The sequence below is a fragment of the Bombyx mori genome, chromosome 20, assembly GCF_030269925.1.
Source record: "Bombyx mori chromosome 20, ASM3026992v2".
In the NCBI taxonomy this organism is placed as follows: domain Eukaryota; kingdom Metazoa; phylum Arthropoda; class Insecta; order Lepidoptera; family Bombycidae; genus Bombyx; species Bombyx mori.
The window spans coordinates 9,559,448-9,577,857 of NC_085126.1; the positions used below are offsets into that span (position 1 = coordinate 9,559,448).

General features: G+C 36.2%; 2 protein-coding genes across 33 annotated transcripts in view; one reads left to right on the top strand and one right to left on the bottom strand.

Moving 5' to 3' along the window:
- The window catches only part of Vgr (vitellogenin receptor), a 54,670-nt gene extending 52,891 nt beyond the window's left edge, over positions 1-1,779 (bottom strand). For 28 of the 31 annotated variants that reach the window (XM_062674195.1, XM_062674194.1, XM_062674193.1 and 25 more), the window contains exon 1: positions 1,394-1,447. In XM_062674195.1, coding sequence (XP_062530179.1) covers positions 1,394-1,432 — 39 coding nt within the window. In that variant the 5' untranslated portion in view covers positions 1,433-1,447. Of the gene's footprint in view, positions 1-400; positions 425-1,065; positions 1,214-1,393; positions 1,448-1,574 lie in introns of those variants that run through there. The other 3 variants (XM_038017857.2, XM_038017858.2, XM_062674169.1) reach the window with 3 other exon arrangements.
- Positions 1,780-4,066: 2,287 nt separating this feature from the next.
- Positions 4,067-17,719, top strand: LOC101738740 (trifunctional enzyme subunit beta, mitochondrial). 2 transcript variants are annotated; one of them, XM_038017911.2, is made up of 12 exons: positions 4,067-4,189; positions 4,295-4,404; positions 4,950-5,121; positions 6,403-6,590; positions 7,933-8,120; positions 9,477-9,651; positions 11,191-11,321; positions 11,832-11,933; positions 12,947-13,060; positions 13,412-13,486; positions 15,189-15,266; positions 16,157-17,719. In XM_038017911.2, the coding sequence occupies exons 2-12, from the start codon at positions 4,341-4,343 to the stop codon at positions 16,289-16,291; spliced, it is 1,422 nt and encodes a 473-aa protein (XP_037873839.1). In that variant the 5' UTR covers positions 4,067-4,189; positions 4,295-4,340; the 3' UTR covers positions 16,292-17,719. The 2 variants fall into 2 exon arrangements, with proteins under 2 accessions (XP_037873839.1, XP_037873838.1); XM_038017910.2 differs by lacking the exon at positions 4,067-4,189 and adding an exon at positions 4,197-4,218.
- The last annotated feature ends 691 nt before the right edge of the window (positions 17,720-18,410 follow it).

An 18,410-nucleotide genomic window follows, 5' to 3' on the forward strand; every position in this document is an offset into this window, starting at 1 on the left:
TCAGTTTTTTTTGTTTGTTATTCAAATTAGTATCGAACCAGCTACATCGCGAACCTGCAGCTCTCATATAACATTTTTTTTTTTATAAAAACGAGATGCAAACGAGCAAGACGGGTCACCTGATGGTAAGTGATTCACCGCCGCCCACGGTCACCAGCGTTTACGCCAGTGCGTTGCCTACCCTATTTACTTGGAGTTAAGAGACAAATCAATTTTGTTCGAGTGGTTCGCTCAAAAATACCCACCCGCGCCGGCTTACAGAAACATCTACCGCCATTGATTACGAAAATTTATTAATTCATAACATTTTTTGTATTTAAATAATATTTAATATATTTATGTTAGTCTGTTATCTTATATCTCTAAACGATCAATTCTTGTATATAAATACACCGGTCACCGTTCTCGTCGAACCCGTCGCTTGCGACGAAGGGCTCGACGAGTAAATTAACTCCCAGACACAGCCCACTGAGTTTCTCGCCGGATTCGTGATTCTGCGAAGCACGGCTCTTGCTAGGGTTCGTGTTAGCAACGACGTCAGGTTTGAGCCCCGTGAGCTCACCTACAAAAGTTAGGGTTACGCTGACATAGCCTCTCAAGGCTCTCAGCTTAGGTAGGAAAAAAAAAAAAAAAAATGTATATAAATACATATATATAATATGAATATCGGAAACGGCTTCAACGATTTTCATAAAATTTAGTAAGTATACAGGGGATTTCGGGGGCGACAAATCGATGTAGCTACGATTTATTTTCAGAAAATGTTGTTTTATTCGTGTTTTCAATAATCAACTTTATCGATAATTTGTTTTTTTTTTTCTTTAAATAACCAGTTCATATTTTTTTTATTCTGTCGGTAAGATCAAAAATACTATTCATATTTCATCATTTTATCAATATGTAATTCGTATTTAGATATAATTTCTAAAAAACACAATTTATAAAAAAAAACCAACAAAGCTCGATCATTATCTAGTAATTCTAATTTGAGGAAGGAATTCGTGAGAGATGGTTTATTACATGGGAATCGAAGTTTTAATCTTATTGTAAAAACAGCTGACCCACCCATCAAAACACATGACTTTTTCGTAACACTTATACCCAGGATTATGGCTGCTTTAAAACGTGTTCGAAGAATTCCAGTATTTCCCCAATGGAGTACTTTGTATTTTTGATTTGTAATGCTCAAAACTCACTCAGATCATACTTTAATATGATTTAGCAAATTCTTGATAATTCTATTTAAAAATTGAGGGTAGATTACGAAAAGAATGCAAAAAAGCATAAAAAGGTTTTAATTGTACAAAATACGTGACGATTGTTTAATTAATTGTGTTCTGGTGTAAATATATAGAGGTAATATTTAGCTGTATTGGTTTAAAAAAATATTTACCGTTGATAAAAAATTGTACCAGAAAAACAGAATCTCCATGCAACAGTGGAAGGGCACAATGTTAACGATGATTTTAATTTAAAAAAACATCAAAAAATTTAAACAATGTAGTAAATTTTAATAGTTACATAAAATGAGGTGAAAAAATTTACATCAAACTAAAATATTAAAATGCGCTTACCTATTGTGTTGAGGGCGATTCTTCATCGACGATTGTGAAGGTAAATATGAATTAAAATGATTGATGTATTACAAAAAAAAAAAGGATTTAATATTAATAAGTTAAATTAGTACAGCTATGGTAGACAGCTGAGCGATGTATAACGGATTAGAATTTAAAAATTACGATTCCTCTACCCTTCTCGGTTGAGTTTTGATATTGCATAAAACATTGTTGTGAAACCAATGACCTAGTCCGCTTGTCTATTTACAAAACTAGTATCGATAAACTAGATAAGATAGTAAGGCTACTAAAAATCTATTTGTTGTGTATATAAACAAATTTGAACCTATTTAAATCTTTTTCACCCAGTGATATAACAAAACGCAAATAAAAAAGATTAAGCCTACAAACTAGTTAGGTACCTACTAAGAGACTAAAAGTTTCTCGCCGGATCTTCTCAGTGGGTCACGATTCCGATCCGGCGGTAGATTCTGCGAAGCACTGCTCTTTCTAGGGCTAGTGTGAGCAAATTCTCTCAGGTTGAGCCCATGAGCTCATCTACCCATTCGCGCGTTACTGGAGTAGTCCCTTATGCTATCAACGAATAAGTAGGGAAATTCAAGAAATGCACGGGTAATTTTGGCAGAAACGCGAGGTAACAAGTTATGTGAATCGTTCACTATTACACGTGTAATAATGGTGGTTTTATAACTCTTTAGCCTTTGTAGAAATGGACACTGTTGTGAGAAAACGAAATAAAGTCGCCGAACCTGGCTTGTCCGTTTTTCCCAAAAAGTCCGCTGAAATATCGGTAAATTCACACCTTTTTACCGGCACGTTATTTTTTATTTCTTTTAATATTAATTGAATATTTTAAATGAATAAACTTTACGCACCTTCTCATAAAAATGATATTGACAAATTAAATTAATTATTTTTATCTTTATTAATTCCATAGAAAAATGGCTCACAGCCCAAAAATGTTAAGCGGTTACCAGAGCCCACAATATGAGTGTCAACTGTACAGCATAACGGCTAACCCACCATCGGAACGAATTACTGCTTTGAAGCAGTAATAGGCAGAGTGATGGTACATAGCTTGCGGCCTACAAAATGCCCTTACACTAGTAACATACTTATATTCTCAATTACGTTTGGTTTTGGGTTCATGTCTGAAAATTGTAGAACCTCGAAACTGGCAAACAATGGCATCTCGATTGCTATACTGAAAAAAAAAGAAGAGTACAAATAGATGCATTTGTTGTTTGTTCTAAGAGTTGCATTTGTTTGTATTTTTAAGCGAAAGCATGAATTGTAGTGTAGACATCAGTTTCAAACTTCAGACCAACTCAGCGCTTCTTAAATAATATTATTAAAGGGCTTAAACATGTTAAAACCGTGTCTAATAAATAATAGATCTGCTTAGTGTTTGGATGTACTGAAATTAGAGGAAATGAAACAAAATTGATTGACATGCTTAGTTTTTAGGATTATTTTAAAGTCTTTAAAAGCCGTTACAAAGTTTCACTCTTTTTTTCATAGAAAAATAGGGAACGATTAAAAGCAATCGTGGCTAAAAGTCGAGTCGTTAATGGACGTAAATAAATTGTAACGAAATGTTTAGAGTCAAATATGACATTTACAGTGATACAAGAAAAAGAAAAAAACAACAGATAATGGATTAATTAGAAAAAGAAAAGATCACGTTTTTAATCATAGAAAGTATTGAAATTAGTTTTTGAATCTTAATTATAATATACTGCATAGTAACAATCTGATTGTGTGGGTAACGTGATTACATACAAACTTCAAGCTACTGGTACTACTTCCCTAAAATCCATCTTTAAGGCACTACCTAGTTAGCACAGGTTATAATCTTCCCTGTAAACAAAAAAGTAATGTTTCAGCCACTACCAGGGTTAAGAATTAAGTAGCAGTTGATATTTGCATTATTTTATGATCCTCCTCCCTGTGTCACATTCCTCATATCTGAAGACCGTGACCATCTCCTCTCATTATCCTTCTCTAGATGATGTTTCGCCATCTTCCTCTGTGTTCTCGGCGGTGTGTATAGCATCGTAGACGGTGGTATCCAGAGTAGTGCGGGCTTGGTCGGACCAGCGCTGCAGCGCATTGGATTGCGGCCACGAGACCTTTTGCCTGCAATCTTCCCAGTTACTATAAATTTTTCAAAATCGTCAAGATCGTCAAATATCCTCTTGAGGCAGATGGTAGAGAGCCTGGTTTAGATATAGAACCGTCTTAATATCCATCCGTTAGTCCGATATGCTGTCCACGAGATTCATAGCATCTTCCTCCAGCACCACATCTCGAAGGCACCAATGCGGTGGCGATCAGCTGATTTCAGAGTCCACGTCTCAGCACCATAGAGAAGCATTGAGACCACTAGAGTTCGGACAAGTCTCATTTTGGTTTTAAAAGATATTTTGCTATCTCTCCATGGTCTGATAGATATGACTTTATGATATCGTATGATTAATTCATAACCTCCGCTTACATCCGCTTAATAGACAAAATGAAAATAGCAAAGAGTAGCTTTTCACCAATAGCGGCTTTTTACGAAAATGAAGCGGTAACCCCAAAACGCTTTCTTGATCTGTGGTGTAAAATAGGTCAGAGTCCAACTCTCCAAGTTTTTTCACTAAATAGAATACAATTATTTTGAAGTTTTTATATTTTAATTTAATTAATATTTAAACGTTAGCATTTTATTGCAGAAATCTTCACTGTTTAAAGAAAAATTGTCCGAAGTGCCGTACTAAAATGGCTTCACAAGTCGCTAAATCATTGATAAAAGCAAACCACGTACGATCTACTGTTAAGTTCGGTAAGTTGCAAATTATACAATTAATTTACGATAAATATACAATAACGTCCCAAAACAAGAGTCCAGTTACGACCATCAAAGCATATTAAAACATGTTTATGTAACAAATCGGTTGTTTTATCTATAATTTTGAAAAGCAAACTTTGGACTGTGATCCTGGCAGACTTGTTTATAAATTTGCTTGTTTGTTGCCAAATTATATTAATAGAAAATGTTTTGTCCTGACATTTATTTTGGAACTTCAATGTTTTGTCTAATATTTCTTAGACAAAATAAATTTAAGGCAACATACAAACTTTACTATGAAATAGAACAAACAATACGTACACAGACAATACACACAGCCCACACACGACTTCCACAATGAAGGAACATCATCATGTAATAGAAACCGAACCTGATTTAATTAGAATTTGTACAAATATTTTATTTTTGATCTAAACAAAAGTATTTGAATGTTTAATTGGGCTAAACATTGACAAGTTTTTAGCTTTTCGCCCAATATATTTTATGTGGTAATATAAAATGACTTTTTTTTATAATAGATACTGCCAGACGAGCGCTGAGTGTAGCGCCAGTACTGCAGCAGAAGAAATCTCTCCCAGACCGTACAGGCAAGAATGTGGTGCTTGTCGATGGAGTCCGCACTCCATTCCTTGTTTCATTCACCGATTATGCCAGGATGATGCCCCATGAACTAGCAAGACATGCACTTCTGTAAGTTGATTTTAAAGATTTATTAATAAGACAAGATTAAAGGTAATCTTGATTAACATATATATATTTTTTTATTTTCATAAGACTTTGAGAGGGACTAAAATAGTTAAGCAATCTCGCTGTCTCCCTCTTTCTAACTATGTATATCACATGTTGGTTGGTCAGCTTTCTTTAATTTTCTCCTCTACTTAGCTGTCTTTGACATCATCGTCAGTGACATTGAATACCCTCTTCTCCTTCAGCACTACCAACTTATCTTGGGTCTTTCTCTAGGTATCTAACTGGTGATGTCAACTGACTGCGTCAAATTTCCAACATAGTCTGGTGGCCTCTTTTTTGTGTTTTTATTCTGTTACGAGCGAGCTACTTTTTTGAAGTATCTGGATTTATTGGTTAGATGGCTGGACGAGCTCAGAGCCCACTTGGTGCCAAATTGCTATCACAAATAAATATCACACAAAAAAAAACAGGATGTATTTTTGCTCTATGTTATTCCTTTGTTGTCCAATTAGTACTTGACTGTGGGATTGGATAACTGATACAGTAGCATTACTCTATAATAATGCACAGGGCATCTTATTCTCTAGGCCACAACTAATTTTATTTATTTATTGCATAGTTGGATGGATGAGCTCACAGCCCACTTGGTGTTAAGTAGTTACTGGAGCCCATAGATATCTACAACGTAAATGCCGCCACCCACCTTGAAACTCGACACTACAACGGCTGCCCCACCCTTCAAACCAAAACGCATTGCTGCTTCACTGCAAAAATAGGCGAGGTGGTGGTACCTACCAGTGCATACTTACAATGGATCCTACCACCAGTGATTACGCAAAATATAATTTTGCGGGTTTGATTTTTATTACACGATGTTATTCCTTCACCATGGAAGTCAATCGTGGTGAACATTTGTTAAGTAAAGTGGATTCGAACGCCGTTGCATCTATCAATACTAATATACTGGACGTCTTATCCTTTAGGCGATGACGACTTTTATTAATATTCATTTTTAATGTATATTAAAGTAATGTAAGACAGTATATGAAATATGTAAGATTTTAACCTGAAAAGAAAGAAGGGTAGAATTGTATTTTTTAACAATCTTCACCAAGTCTGTATACTTGCACAACAACCATGAAGTCATTTGCTTAATTGATTGCTGTGTGTTTATGTTTTAAAAACCCAGCACTTAGTAATTTTTTTTTATGAAGGAGAATAAGTACCATCACTAGTACACTACAGAGATCTTTATTTTGTGTCTTATGTCTATTTTCATAGTGGTCTCCTACAAAAGACTGGTATATCGAAGGATGTCATTGACTACATTGTATATGGCACCGTGATCCAAGAGGTGAAAACTTCAAATATAGGGCGCGAGGCAGCCCTGGCGGCTGGGTTCAGCGACAGGACTCCAGCGCACACCGTCACCATGGCTTGCATCTCTTCTAACCAGGCAATCACCACTGGTGAGGGCTACAATTTATTTGTGTTTTTTATAATATAGTTGCATCTCATTCTTTGTATATGATAATGATTACCACATCTGTGTTTTAATTATCATAAAGATCTACAGATATCTCGTCAATCTTAAACTCAACAACCAAAATGTTTAATATTTTTTTAAACATTTTTAATAAAAATTGATTTGAGTACATATAGTCATAACTCAGCCATTCATTAGTTTTCTTTAAACTTCTTTATATCTCTTGATCCACCATCTCTCCACATAATGGAGATGTTGTAATTGTGATTTGTGACAGATTTGATTTTTAATTCCCTAGATCGGTGGGTAAGGCCCACCTGGTGTTAAATGGTTACCGGAGCCCTTCAACATCAACGTAAATACCCATCTTGAGACATGAATTGTTAAACTCAGTTATATAGTAGACAGACCCTACTATTCAAACTGAAACGCAGTACTGCCTCACGATAGAAACAGGCAGGCTGGTGATACCTACCTGTTCCGGGCTCATGAGAAGTCCTACCACTAGTAAAATCTCCGAGTCGACAACAAAAAAAATCTACAAAAAACCATTGTTTTTTTTTTAAATTGAAAGTATTTCTATGCTTGATATCAACTTTAATTACCTTTAAAAAGAAGGACTTTTTTTCTAATAGATAAAAAATGACGTATAAAATAATACTTACATTACATTATTTGTGTCGGGAATAGAGCATTTTCGTTCAGAATGTCTCTATTACTCGCACGCCCGACTCATCGGTAATGACGTCACAAACCATTATGTGCATCTTTTTTCTTACTACCCTCACTAGTATGAGAACTAAAAAGTTTCTAATTCGTATGAAATTTTTTTTATTGCTTAGATGGGTGGACGATCTCACAACCCACCTGGTGTTAAGTGGTTACTGGCGCCCATAGACATCTACACCGTAAATACGCCACCTACCTTTAGATATAAGTTGTTGGACGGTTAAATTTGAGGGGACTGGGTTCTGTATGTGAGGGGCTATTTAAAAACACTCTGCTTCATGGTTAATATAATTGCAAATACTTTGTACACTATTTATTACACAATACACCATTACAATATTTTATTTTTTATGAAACTCTTAGATGTTGCTCTGACCGTGTCTAAATGAGAAGTCATTGTCTTTACTGAAGAGAAGACAATTTTTTTTTTTTAAATTCCAATATTCGAAATCTGTAACCTTACATGTGTCAAGTGTTGCCAGCCATTACTTTCATATTCAAACTCCAACATAAGTTCTAAGCTCTCAGTACGGTTACATGGTTTATGAAACTGTTTCTCTTTGGATTTTGTTAACACACGTCCGTTATTACGTCAGGTATCGGTATGATAGCGGCCGGCGCGTATGACGTCATCGTGGCTGGCGGAGTGGAGTTCATGTCGGACGTGCCCATCCGCCACTCGCGCAAGATGCGCTCGCTGCTGCTGCGGATCAACCGCGCCAAGACCCCGGCGCAGAGGCTATCGCTCATTGCCTCCATACGACCGGACTTCTTCGCTCCCGAGGTCACTGACCAATTCTAATAAGCTTTTATCATCAGGTTACAGAGTGATTACTGTCACTCCACGACCTTGAACCGTCATGGAAATAAAGGTGAAAAGGCTATTTCGTTTAACCCTTTGATAACCCATAGACACAGCCCATTGAGTTTCTCGCCGGATCTTCTAAGTGGGTCGCGTTTCCGATCCGGTGGTAGATTCTGCGAAGCACTGCTCTTGCTAGGGTCAGTGTTAGCAACACTCCGATTTGAGCCCCGTGAGCTCACCTACACACGTTAGGGTGAAGCCGAAACAGACTCTCAAGGCTATCAGCATGGGTAGGGAAAAAAACCCTTTTAACTGCTGTGTAGGTCACCGGTGCCCTACGCGGCGCACTGAAGTGATTGTGTCGATTTCTGTTACTAAGTGCTCTGATTGTCTAACTTCGCCTTCTTTTGTATGTCAATGTGTGTTATAGTCTTTTAGGTCACTTAGAAATAGATTCTTCTTTCCCAGAATCTACTAGAAATTCTGGCACCTAACTAAGAAGATCGAAGAGAGAAATCGACATAATTACTTCACTGCGCCACGTGTAGGGCCCCGGTGACCTACACGGCAGTTAACGTGCTATGCAACTTCACCGCAGAGACATTTAAAGTTTATAATTTGGAAAAAGTAATATAACAAAAAAAATTCTTCAGCTATTTCAATGGAGTAAACTAATTGAAGTTCAATTTAAAAACAATAAATTGTGGATGAATGATGCGAAATAAAACGCAGATTTGATTACAAAGATAAATGTCGCGTATAAAGCGAAATGTCGCTTAAAGCAAATAACCTTTCACTCATTGATATGAAATAAATTAGTTAAGTTTTAATATTCATAAAATTAATAGTGTTTAAGTAATTCATTTAAAATTAGTTATTGTGTTACCTACCCTTGAAAAGGCAATATAATGATATGATAGTTTGAAGTGGAATGATTGGTACTATTACTAGACCAAGACAACTAGGCACCTAGAGTACATTACGTCACGTGGGTTTCTGATAGGGTTGGCAAAAATTAAAAATATACTAATGTTTATTAGTAAAATATTATTAAAGTAAAGACAGTTCTTAAAAGTATTATTAAAGTATAAAGTACAGACGAATCAATAGTACCTAGATAGAGGGAGTACTTCCTAATCGAAGTCTGTATTGCGTTCTTCGCTATGTAAGGTTTTACCTATTTTTACAATTAAATAATAACAACAATAAGTAAAACTTTAAATCAACAATCATCGAACTTACAACTTATTTTTTTGTACTTCAATCCTTGACAAAAAAAATTTCCTGAAAGATATCATGAAGCATATAAATAGGAATATTTTGTTTTTGTGGCAGCTGCCTGCCGTGGCGGAGTTCTCGTCGGGCGAGACCATGGGCCACAGCGCGGACCGGCTGGCGGCCGCCTTCGGAGCCTCGCGACTGGAGCAGGACCAGTACGCGCTGCGCTCGCACACACTCGCCCACGAGGCCCAGCAGAAGGGATACTTCACGGACCTCATACCGGTCAAAGGTCAAGATTTATACCCCAACATATTTATATTATTAAGTCATAATAAGGGCTAGTACCTTAATGCTATTGAGACATTGATAATATAGAACACGCTGTTATCTATACTTAATATTATAAAGCTGAAGAGTTTGTTTGTTGGAATGCGCTAATCTCAGGAACTACTGGTCCGATTTGAAAAATTATTTCAGTGTTCGATAACCCATTTATTGAGGAAGGCTATATAACATCACGGTAAGACCAATACAAGCGGAGCACCAATAAAGAATGTTTCCAAATAGGTGGTTTAAATAGCTCCTTAACATTCTATAATTCAAAAATATTTACACTTTCTACATAAATGAAGTGGGGGGGGGTAAAATTTAGCGTTATGCCAAAGTAACTTTTCGACGCGGACGGAGTCGCGGGCAAAAGCTAGTGTATTAATAAGTGAACTTTATACATGTTTTAATTATTTATGTATTTATTTGGGAAACAAACAGTACAATACAAACATATAATACTTTTAAAAAAAAACTAAAACAATAATCAAATATGTTTCCACAATCAAAATCACATATAAGTAGAAAGTGAATGAAGAGAAATTTAGAAATTTAAATTACAAACAAACAAAAGCAACACAATACGCACATATTATTTTATACATCAACTATACTACTTATCGGGCTAAATCTAATATATAAAATTCTCGTGTCACAATGTTCGTTCCCATACTCCTCCGAAACCGCTTGACCGATTCTCATGAATTTTTTTATGCATATTCAGTAAGCCTGAGAATCGGCTACTTTCTATTTTTCATACCCCTAAGTGATTAGGGTTGTCCACCCCTAACATATTTTTTTTTATTTGGACATTTTTTTTGTTATAATTAGGTATTATGTGGTTGAATGAGGTTTTGTTATTTTTATTATATATTCCCTCATCGTTCACAACATTACATACCTCTTTCACTCATTTACCACATCCTTACACACTTATAATAAGTTAGTTTTTTTTTCTACACTAGAAATTCCCTAGAAATCTTATATATGGCAAAACAATGTTTGCCGGGTCAGCTAGTCACCTTATAAAAGTTTTAAAATAGCGTTTCTATATGCTACAAGTGACAAGCAAAAGATGTCAGCATTAGAGAACTTAGCATCATACAACCTACCAGATCTACGGACAAAAGAGTTAGAAGCATATTTCGTTCGAGCCGTGGACATGTGGAAGGTCTGTTTAGATCGCGCGGAAATACGACTACATTTAAATGAAATTTTGGAAAGAAGATAGCTAGAATCAATCTCATTATTTATTATTTTATATAAAAACATTTGATCCCTCAGTAGCTTACAATCGACTAGAGAGACAAATTCTGTCGGTTCTGGAGAGTTAAAGCGACGACAATGGTATAAAAGATGCTTAAAAAACAACATTACATTACATTGCACATACAGCAAGTGTGAAATTTGTCACGTTAATTGTTCACGGTCCAAATCAATTCTAAGTCTATATAGAAAAAATGAGATATTCACGCGTTACATTTAATTTTGTGTGTTCCAGTGGACGGCAAGGACGGGCTGGTGGACAAGGACAACGGCATCCGCGTGTCCGCCCCCGAGCAGCTCGCCAAGCTGAAGCCGGCCTTCATCAAGCCGCACGGCACCGTCACCGCCGCCAACGCATCCTTCCTGGTCGGTACACGATCTGGTTTACGAATACCCACAGCTTTGTATAGACCATTATACTCTTTAGATCAATTCTATAAAGAATACTGTTCGTGTAATGACTGCACATATTTAACGGTAGGCAGGGCTTTGTCTCTGGCATTGCTGAAGTCCATGGGCGACAGTAACCACCCAGCATCAGGTGGGCCGTATGCTCGTCTGCCTACAAGAGCAATAAAAAAAACTCAATGCATTGACTTGTTTAAATTAGTTTAAAATAAATAAACTATAGCACCGGTCACCGTCCTTAAATTAACCCACAGGCACATCCTACTGAGTTTCTCGCCGGATCTTCTCAGTGGGTCGCGTTTCCGATCCGGCGGTAGATTCTGCGAAGCACGGCTCTTGCTAGGGTTCGTGTTAGCAACACTCCCAGTTTGAGCCCCGTGAGCTCACCTACTAGTTAAGGTTACATTGAAATGGCCTCTCATCGACTTAGGTAGGATTTTTTTTTTTTATTTGGTCCTTTGTTATCAGACGGACGGCGCCTCCGCCTGCCTCGTGATGTCCGAGGCGAAGGCCAAGGAGCTCGGCCTCAAACCGAAGGCCTACCTGCGGGACTTCACCTACGTCGCTCAGGTAATATTAGGATTTGTCAACTGAGATGCTCGCGTATTATAATAATTTACCTAATAATGATAGAAGTATTATTAGTTGTAAAAAGCAATTATTTTTGAAAAATGAAGCATGCTTTGTAGCAATATCTGGTCGTCTCTCTCGCACACTTACACCCTACTGACGTCATAAACTTTGTATATTTCGGTTTAAAACAACTGCTACCAGTTTGAAATAATTTAGGACCACTGATTGAAGGCTTTATAAGTTTCTTACAATTCCAGAATTGGTATAAAAAAATATTTTTAAATATTAAATATGTTAGATAATGACTGAACTTTGCTCTGTATTTTTTTTTATAAATTGTGTTTTTTAGAAATTATATTTAAATACGAATTACATATTGATAAAATGATGCAATATGAATAATATTTTTCGATGTTACCGACAGAATAATAATAAAATATGTTCTGGTTATTTAAAGAAAAAATCAAAAATATTGATAAAGTTGATTATTGCAAACACGAATAAAACAACATTTTCTGAAAATAAATCGTAGCTAGATCGATTTATCGTCCCGAAATCCCCTGTATACTAAATTTTATGAAAATCGTTGGAGCCGTTTCCGAGATATATTATACAATTGTATCTGATGATACAATGAAATCCCGTTGTGTTCTGTTACAAGACTTTATTTTATATTTATACAATAATTTGTTAGTAGAGATGTTTAGTTTTGTATTTTTGATGAATTAAATGAATTACATCTGTAAAGAAACAAGAAGCTTGTATAAATTGAATCAAGTAGGTCGAAAAAGAAGCGGGAATTGTTCCCCCGTAAAAATGTTAAGAGACAGATTATATTTAAATTACAGAGTAGTTAGCTTATTATAGATTATAGACGACACGCAGATATGGCAAAGGCGTTAACAACAATAATTGCTCGTTTAAAGATATAAGATAAGTTAAGGGAGTCAAATTTAAATCGCTTAATCTGTTACAAAGTAAGAGTGTAAGCCAAAGCTGTATTGTCTCAGGACCCCGTGGACCAGCTGCTGCTGGGGCCCGCCTACGGCATTCCCAAGATCTTGGACAAAGTCGGCCTCAAGGTCAACGATATCGACACGTGGGAGATCCATGAGGCCTTTGCGGTAAGTGGCCACATAAACGTATGTTTGCATATTGACATGTCAATCTGTAGTCCGTTGCAAGGGAAAACATCTTAATGTTTTGTGATACATATATTTAAGTTATTGTAGTTTTGGAACTTTAAGCATATCGGTTGGATGGTGTCGTAAGTGTGTATATTGTAGTTTATTTTAATAAACAACTTACTTTTGCTATACTGGTTTTTCTTTATAATTTGTCTAACTAGTATCATAAGTAATACTTATGTATTAAGTAATAAGTAATACTTATGATACTTGCATACTTATTAAGTATGCAATCTTACGAAGTAGGTAGTATAAAACTTTGAAAATACTTGATAAGTTGGTTTTCAGGGACAAATCCTGGCGAACTTGAAGGCTCTCGACTCGGACTGGTTCGGGCAGAAGTATCTGGGACGTCAAGGAAAGGTAACATCAATTTATTTAATTTTTAAATTTATTTTTGGTTCTAAATGTTGCGTCTATTTCTTAGAGGTATCTTGAGGTGGCCAAGAAAATGAATAAATGCGTTTACTTCTTCAAATACTCATTATATTGTTTTTAATTATTTTACAAAATACGAAATTGAAATGCGCGTCCATCTTTTTTCTTCGTGTTATAATAATTTTAAATTTTGACAATTGGTGCCACTGTTGCGTTTCCTGTTTTGTGATTGGTTCGTGCGATATGACGTCATCGTTGGCCAATCACAGCCATCAATGTATCACGTGACGTTGATTCGTTAACACTAATGTATATCTTACAATTGAGTCGACTATTATCAAAGCCGGCAATGTGACTTTTGGATAATTATTGGTAAACCAGAAAAACGAATTATTGACTTTGTATTCCCATTGGCAGTCACAAAACTCTTCGGAACGACATCTTCGATAAATAACAGGTTAACTATTAACCTTTATTTAATGCAGGTTTTGAACCGTATTCTTTGAAGGCGACGATTATATTCAAATCAATCTGTATTGACATATCAATAATTTTTTTTGTCCAAATGCACAGATTGCCACCTTTGATAATAGACGACTCAATTATCCGATACAATACAAAGGAGACGGAAAATCGTGGGCCAAAAATGTAATAACTTGGAATGTAGTCTAAAAAATTTGTCATATTTTTTTATATAAGAATATAAAAAATCACCTCAATCCTCTTTCTGGGACCGGAGAAAAATGAGAAAGTTAGTTTTTGTCGGTATAACGGTGTGATCGATTTAATTAATCGATTACAGGATTATAAAAAGAAAAACATTGCACTAGATAATTAATGCAAAGTAATTAAATGAGCGATTTATACTTGTTGTATACAAGTGCGGTATACGCCGGATTTAATTGCGATTATATACATAAATGAAGAAAAAGTCTATTATTACTTAACAAAGTAATCTGATTATCGATTTCAAATCGATTAAAATCGATTGTATTTTTGATGACAGCTTTGACAGTAAGCTGACATGACGTTTGTTCATAGATTATACAATTATTTTTTGGCGCTTGTTGGTTTCTTCTGCTCTAGTCGTTTTGTATCTTCGACGCATTTTGAGTATGTATTTATCGGGCTGTTTTTATATTTTCAACGATCACTGCTTTATTATTACGGATTCCAACTCTGCCAGCCTTGTACGACAATTGCTTCTACACTGGACACCTAAGATCGCTCACACGTTTGACTTGAAATTGTTGCATTGGATACTGTTGAAATTATGGATCGCTGTGTGAATTGTGGGATAGCAATTCCATATTCCATACCTGATATTCATCATTAATATTCATTCATAATATGACATTTAAAAGATTATCCAATGGATATAATAAACATTTACTTATGCTTAAATAAGTTATTATTCAGCTCTTTTAAAGAGATTGTAACATAACCTAACTTTTACTAAATCTTTATTAACTCGGCTCTCAGATTGAGAAAACTTTTATAATTTTCAGCAAGGTACTGATAAATCTGAATCTATTAATTCATATTAGTTTCATCACGTTACATTCGGGCCCAAAAATGTATGTAATCGTATCAGTCTCCTTTATGTATAGACACTAAAAGGGTTGAAACATTCAAATGAATGTTTCTCAAGTTGTTATATTAGTGTAAACAGGGTGTTGTATTGTAGGTTGGCAGTCCGGACCTCGAGAAGTGGAACAAGTGGGGCGGCTCGCTCTCTATCGGACATCCATTCGCCGCCACCGGCGTGAGTATTCATTATTTATCTACATTCCTTTTCCACGTTGATATAATGCAAAACAAAAACCTTAAAAATAGATTTCAAGTGATAAAAAATAATATTTGCCTAAATTTACTGCTTACTACTTCTACTATTCTATTCGATAAGGTTGTTTGCCAAATATTGTTGGTGGAAACTTCTAAGGATTCTTAAAACGAAACCACTTGCCGACAGATGTCGCCAGGTGGTGTCAATATTGAACAATAAGTGTCAGCACTGTACTTTTTATTGCTTAGATGGGTGGACGAGCTCACAGCCCTCCTGGTGTTAAGCGATTACTGGAGCCCATAGACATTTAAGACGTAAATGCGCCACTCACTTTGAGATTAAGTTCTAAGGTCTCAGTATAGTTACAACGGCTGCCCCAACCATCAAACCGAAACGCGTTACTGCTTCACGACGGAAATAGGCGGGGTGGTGCTACCTACCCGCGCGGACTCACTAGAGATCCTACCACCAGTAACTCACAAGATGTCCAACCACCAGTAACTCACAAGAGGTCCTACCACCAGTAACTCACAAGAGGTCCTACCACCAGTAACTCACAAGAGGTCCTACCACCAGTAACTCACAAGCGGTCCTACCACCAGAAAATTAGATTTTCTCGAAAACTAATTTTATCCACATAGGAGATTTCAAATTTGCAACGACAATATGAATATTAGCGGATTAGAAGACTATTAGAACTGAATCAATACTTTGCAATGGCCTACATAGAATATCAATAACAAATTACATTACTAATTACCTTCATCCGCAACAGAACTCGCTTATCCTGTTTCGGTACCTTCGCTGGGACCGGTACGGGTACGGGAGGGTACTTTATAGTATTTTATTTTTTTATGTACTTTTTTCAGGTTCGTCTGGCGATGCACACGGCTCACCGGCTGGTGCGGGAGGACGGGCAGTTCGGCGTCATCTCGGCCTGCGCGGCGGGAGGACAGGGAGTCGCCATGCTGCTGGAGAGACATCCTGATGCCACCACCCAATAAACTCCTAGCGGCGTCCCGCGACATGAACTATCTACTTGAGAGGAAAATATTGCAAGTGTCAAATCTTGTAATGTTTTATTTTATAGGAATCAATGTATACAGGGTGTTGGAAATGCTTCCGAAAACATAACAAAAAAATCTAAAAATAATGCAAGTGATTATTTTACTTGTTTTTTTTTTATGATTGCTTATTTTGTTAATATCAGAAATCGCTAATGCGCAAGATCTGCAAACACATAAGTCTAATGTAAAAACATTACTATAGTAGAATTATTTTGTCCGTGCAGTTTGAGTGATAAATAATCGGAGCGGTGAAGCGAGTATTTCGCTCTCTTCCACTCACGAGCCTTATGGACGGGCATAGGGATGCGCATTATTGTTGTCGATAAGCGTTATCGATAGTGTATTTAGTTTTGTCATTTTGTGGGTTAGTGAAATCAATACTTTGTTTACTGTTATGTACTTTTCGGGATTTATTTTCATTTTAGTGAACATTTTTAACACATACAACTATGTTGAATTATTTTGCTCTTTTTTCCACATTGTTGATAGCTACACGTCTTTGTGCTGGTATATTTTTGCCAACAGGCAAAACATTATTTTAGCCCCGCGCCCGCCGCCGTGTACCTGCCTTCGATGACTCATTTGTTTTTATCGATAATGGCGTTGCGCCCGCACAACATGCTCACCGCCCTAGCCGCACTATGTTTTATGACCCAAACTGCACGGACAGACAAAATAATTTTACTATAGTTGATGTAATGTTATATTGACAACAGCGATAATTAATTCGAGATTAGCTTATTAAATGTTCGTTAGACACATAGCTGCACATCTTTATATGCTCATTACAATAGTGAAAATGCAATGCCAATCCAACATCGCAATTCTATTTCTTAACTTGATTATTTAGTTCATGACTCGTTGCCTGTACTAATTTAGTCTCCGTTTTTAGAGTTTATAGTTTAGTTCGATAATTTTTCGTGTTTTCTTTTTAAAGTCTGCCTTATCTGAATGTATGACGATCTCGTTAAAGATTGTCTACAGTTATCACTATCCGCATTATTTAGTTATGTAAACGTTTGGTTAAATTGTCAATCGTCAAACTATAAAAACCCTTTGTAAATTTGTATTGATCATTTGTTGCAAAACAACAATTAAATTTAAAATCATATTTAATAATAATCACGGCATATTTTTCGTAAACCTCATTAAATAAAACCTATGCTCTTCGTTTGGCTTGAAGGTCTCGTTACGAGACCAATATATTAAGAAAAAAAAAAATGTTCTTTTTTACTTTTCTTTTCATTAGTTTAAAAATGTTAGTACCTTCGTGAATTTCGATATATTTATTTTTCATAATATATTAGAGGTTAAGAGTAATCCTGTAAAACGATGTTTAAATAATAAAGATATTTATAAAAATAATGATTTTTATTTGTATTAAATAAAAATTTAACCCAGATGCGGGCAGCCTGGTCATTCCGATGAGTCTTCGGAGGCCAGCAGTAGACGCATAGTATGCTTCGATGTGGCAAGGCTTCTTGAGATGTCTTTGTTATTGTCAGTGACGAGTTCATAATTTTTATATTTTTTTTATTGCATAGATGGATGGACGAGCTCACAGCCAATCTGATATTAAGCGGCTACCGGAGCCCATAGACATCTACAACGTAAATGCCGGCACTTACCTTGAAATAATAGTTATAAGGTCTTTTTTTCCAGTATCACTGGTGGTAGGACCTGTTATGATTCCGCACGGGTAGGTACCACCACTCTGCCTATTTCTGCCGTGAAGCAGTAATGTGTTTCGGTTTGAAGGGTGGGGCAGCCCAGACCTTAGGACCTTAGGATATCTCAAGGTGGGTGGCGCATTTACGTTCTAGATGTCTATGGGCTCCAGTAACCACTTAACACCAGGTGGGCTGTGAGGTCGTCCAACTATCTAAGCAATAAAAAAATAAAAACAACGGCTGCCCCACCCTTCAAACTGAAACGCATTACTGCTTCACGGCAGAAATAGGCAGGGTGATAGTACCTACCAGCGTGGACTCATAAGACGTCCTACCACCAGTAATTACTCAAATTATAATTATAATCGTGTAATTAAACACTAGGT

Excerpts from the sequence above, each read along its gene's own strand:
- LOC101738740 (XM_038017911.2), top strand. The coding sequence starts at position 4,341 with ATGGCTTCACAAGTCGCTAAATCATTGATAAAAGCAAACCACGTACGA. Across the intron at positions 5,122-6,402 it reads CTAGCAAGACATGCACTTCT|TGGTCTCCTACAAAAGACTG; the intron begins GTAAGTTGATTT and ends CTATTTTCATAG. Across the intron at positions 8,121-9,476 it reads CGGACTTCTTCGCTCCCGAG|CTGCCTGCCGTGGCGGAGTT; the intron begins GTCACTGACCAA and ends TTTTTGTGGCAG.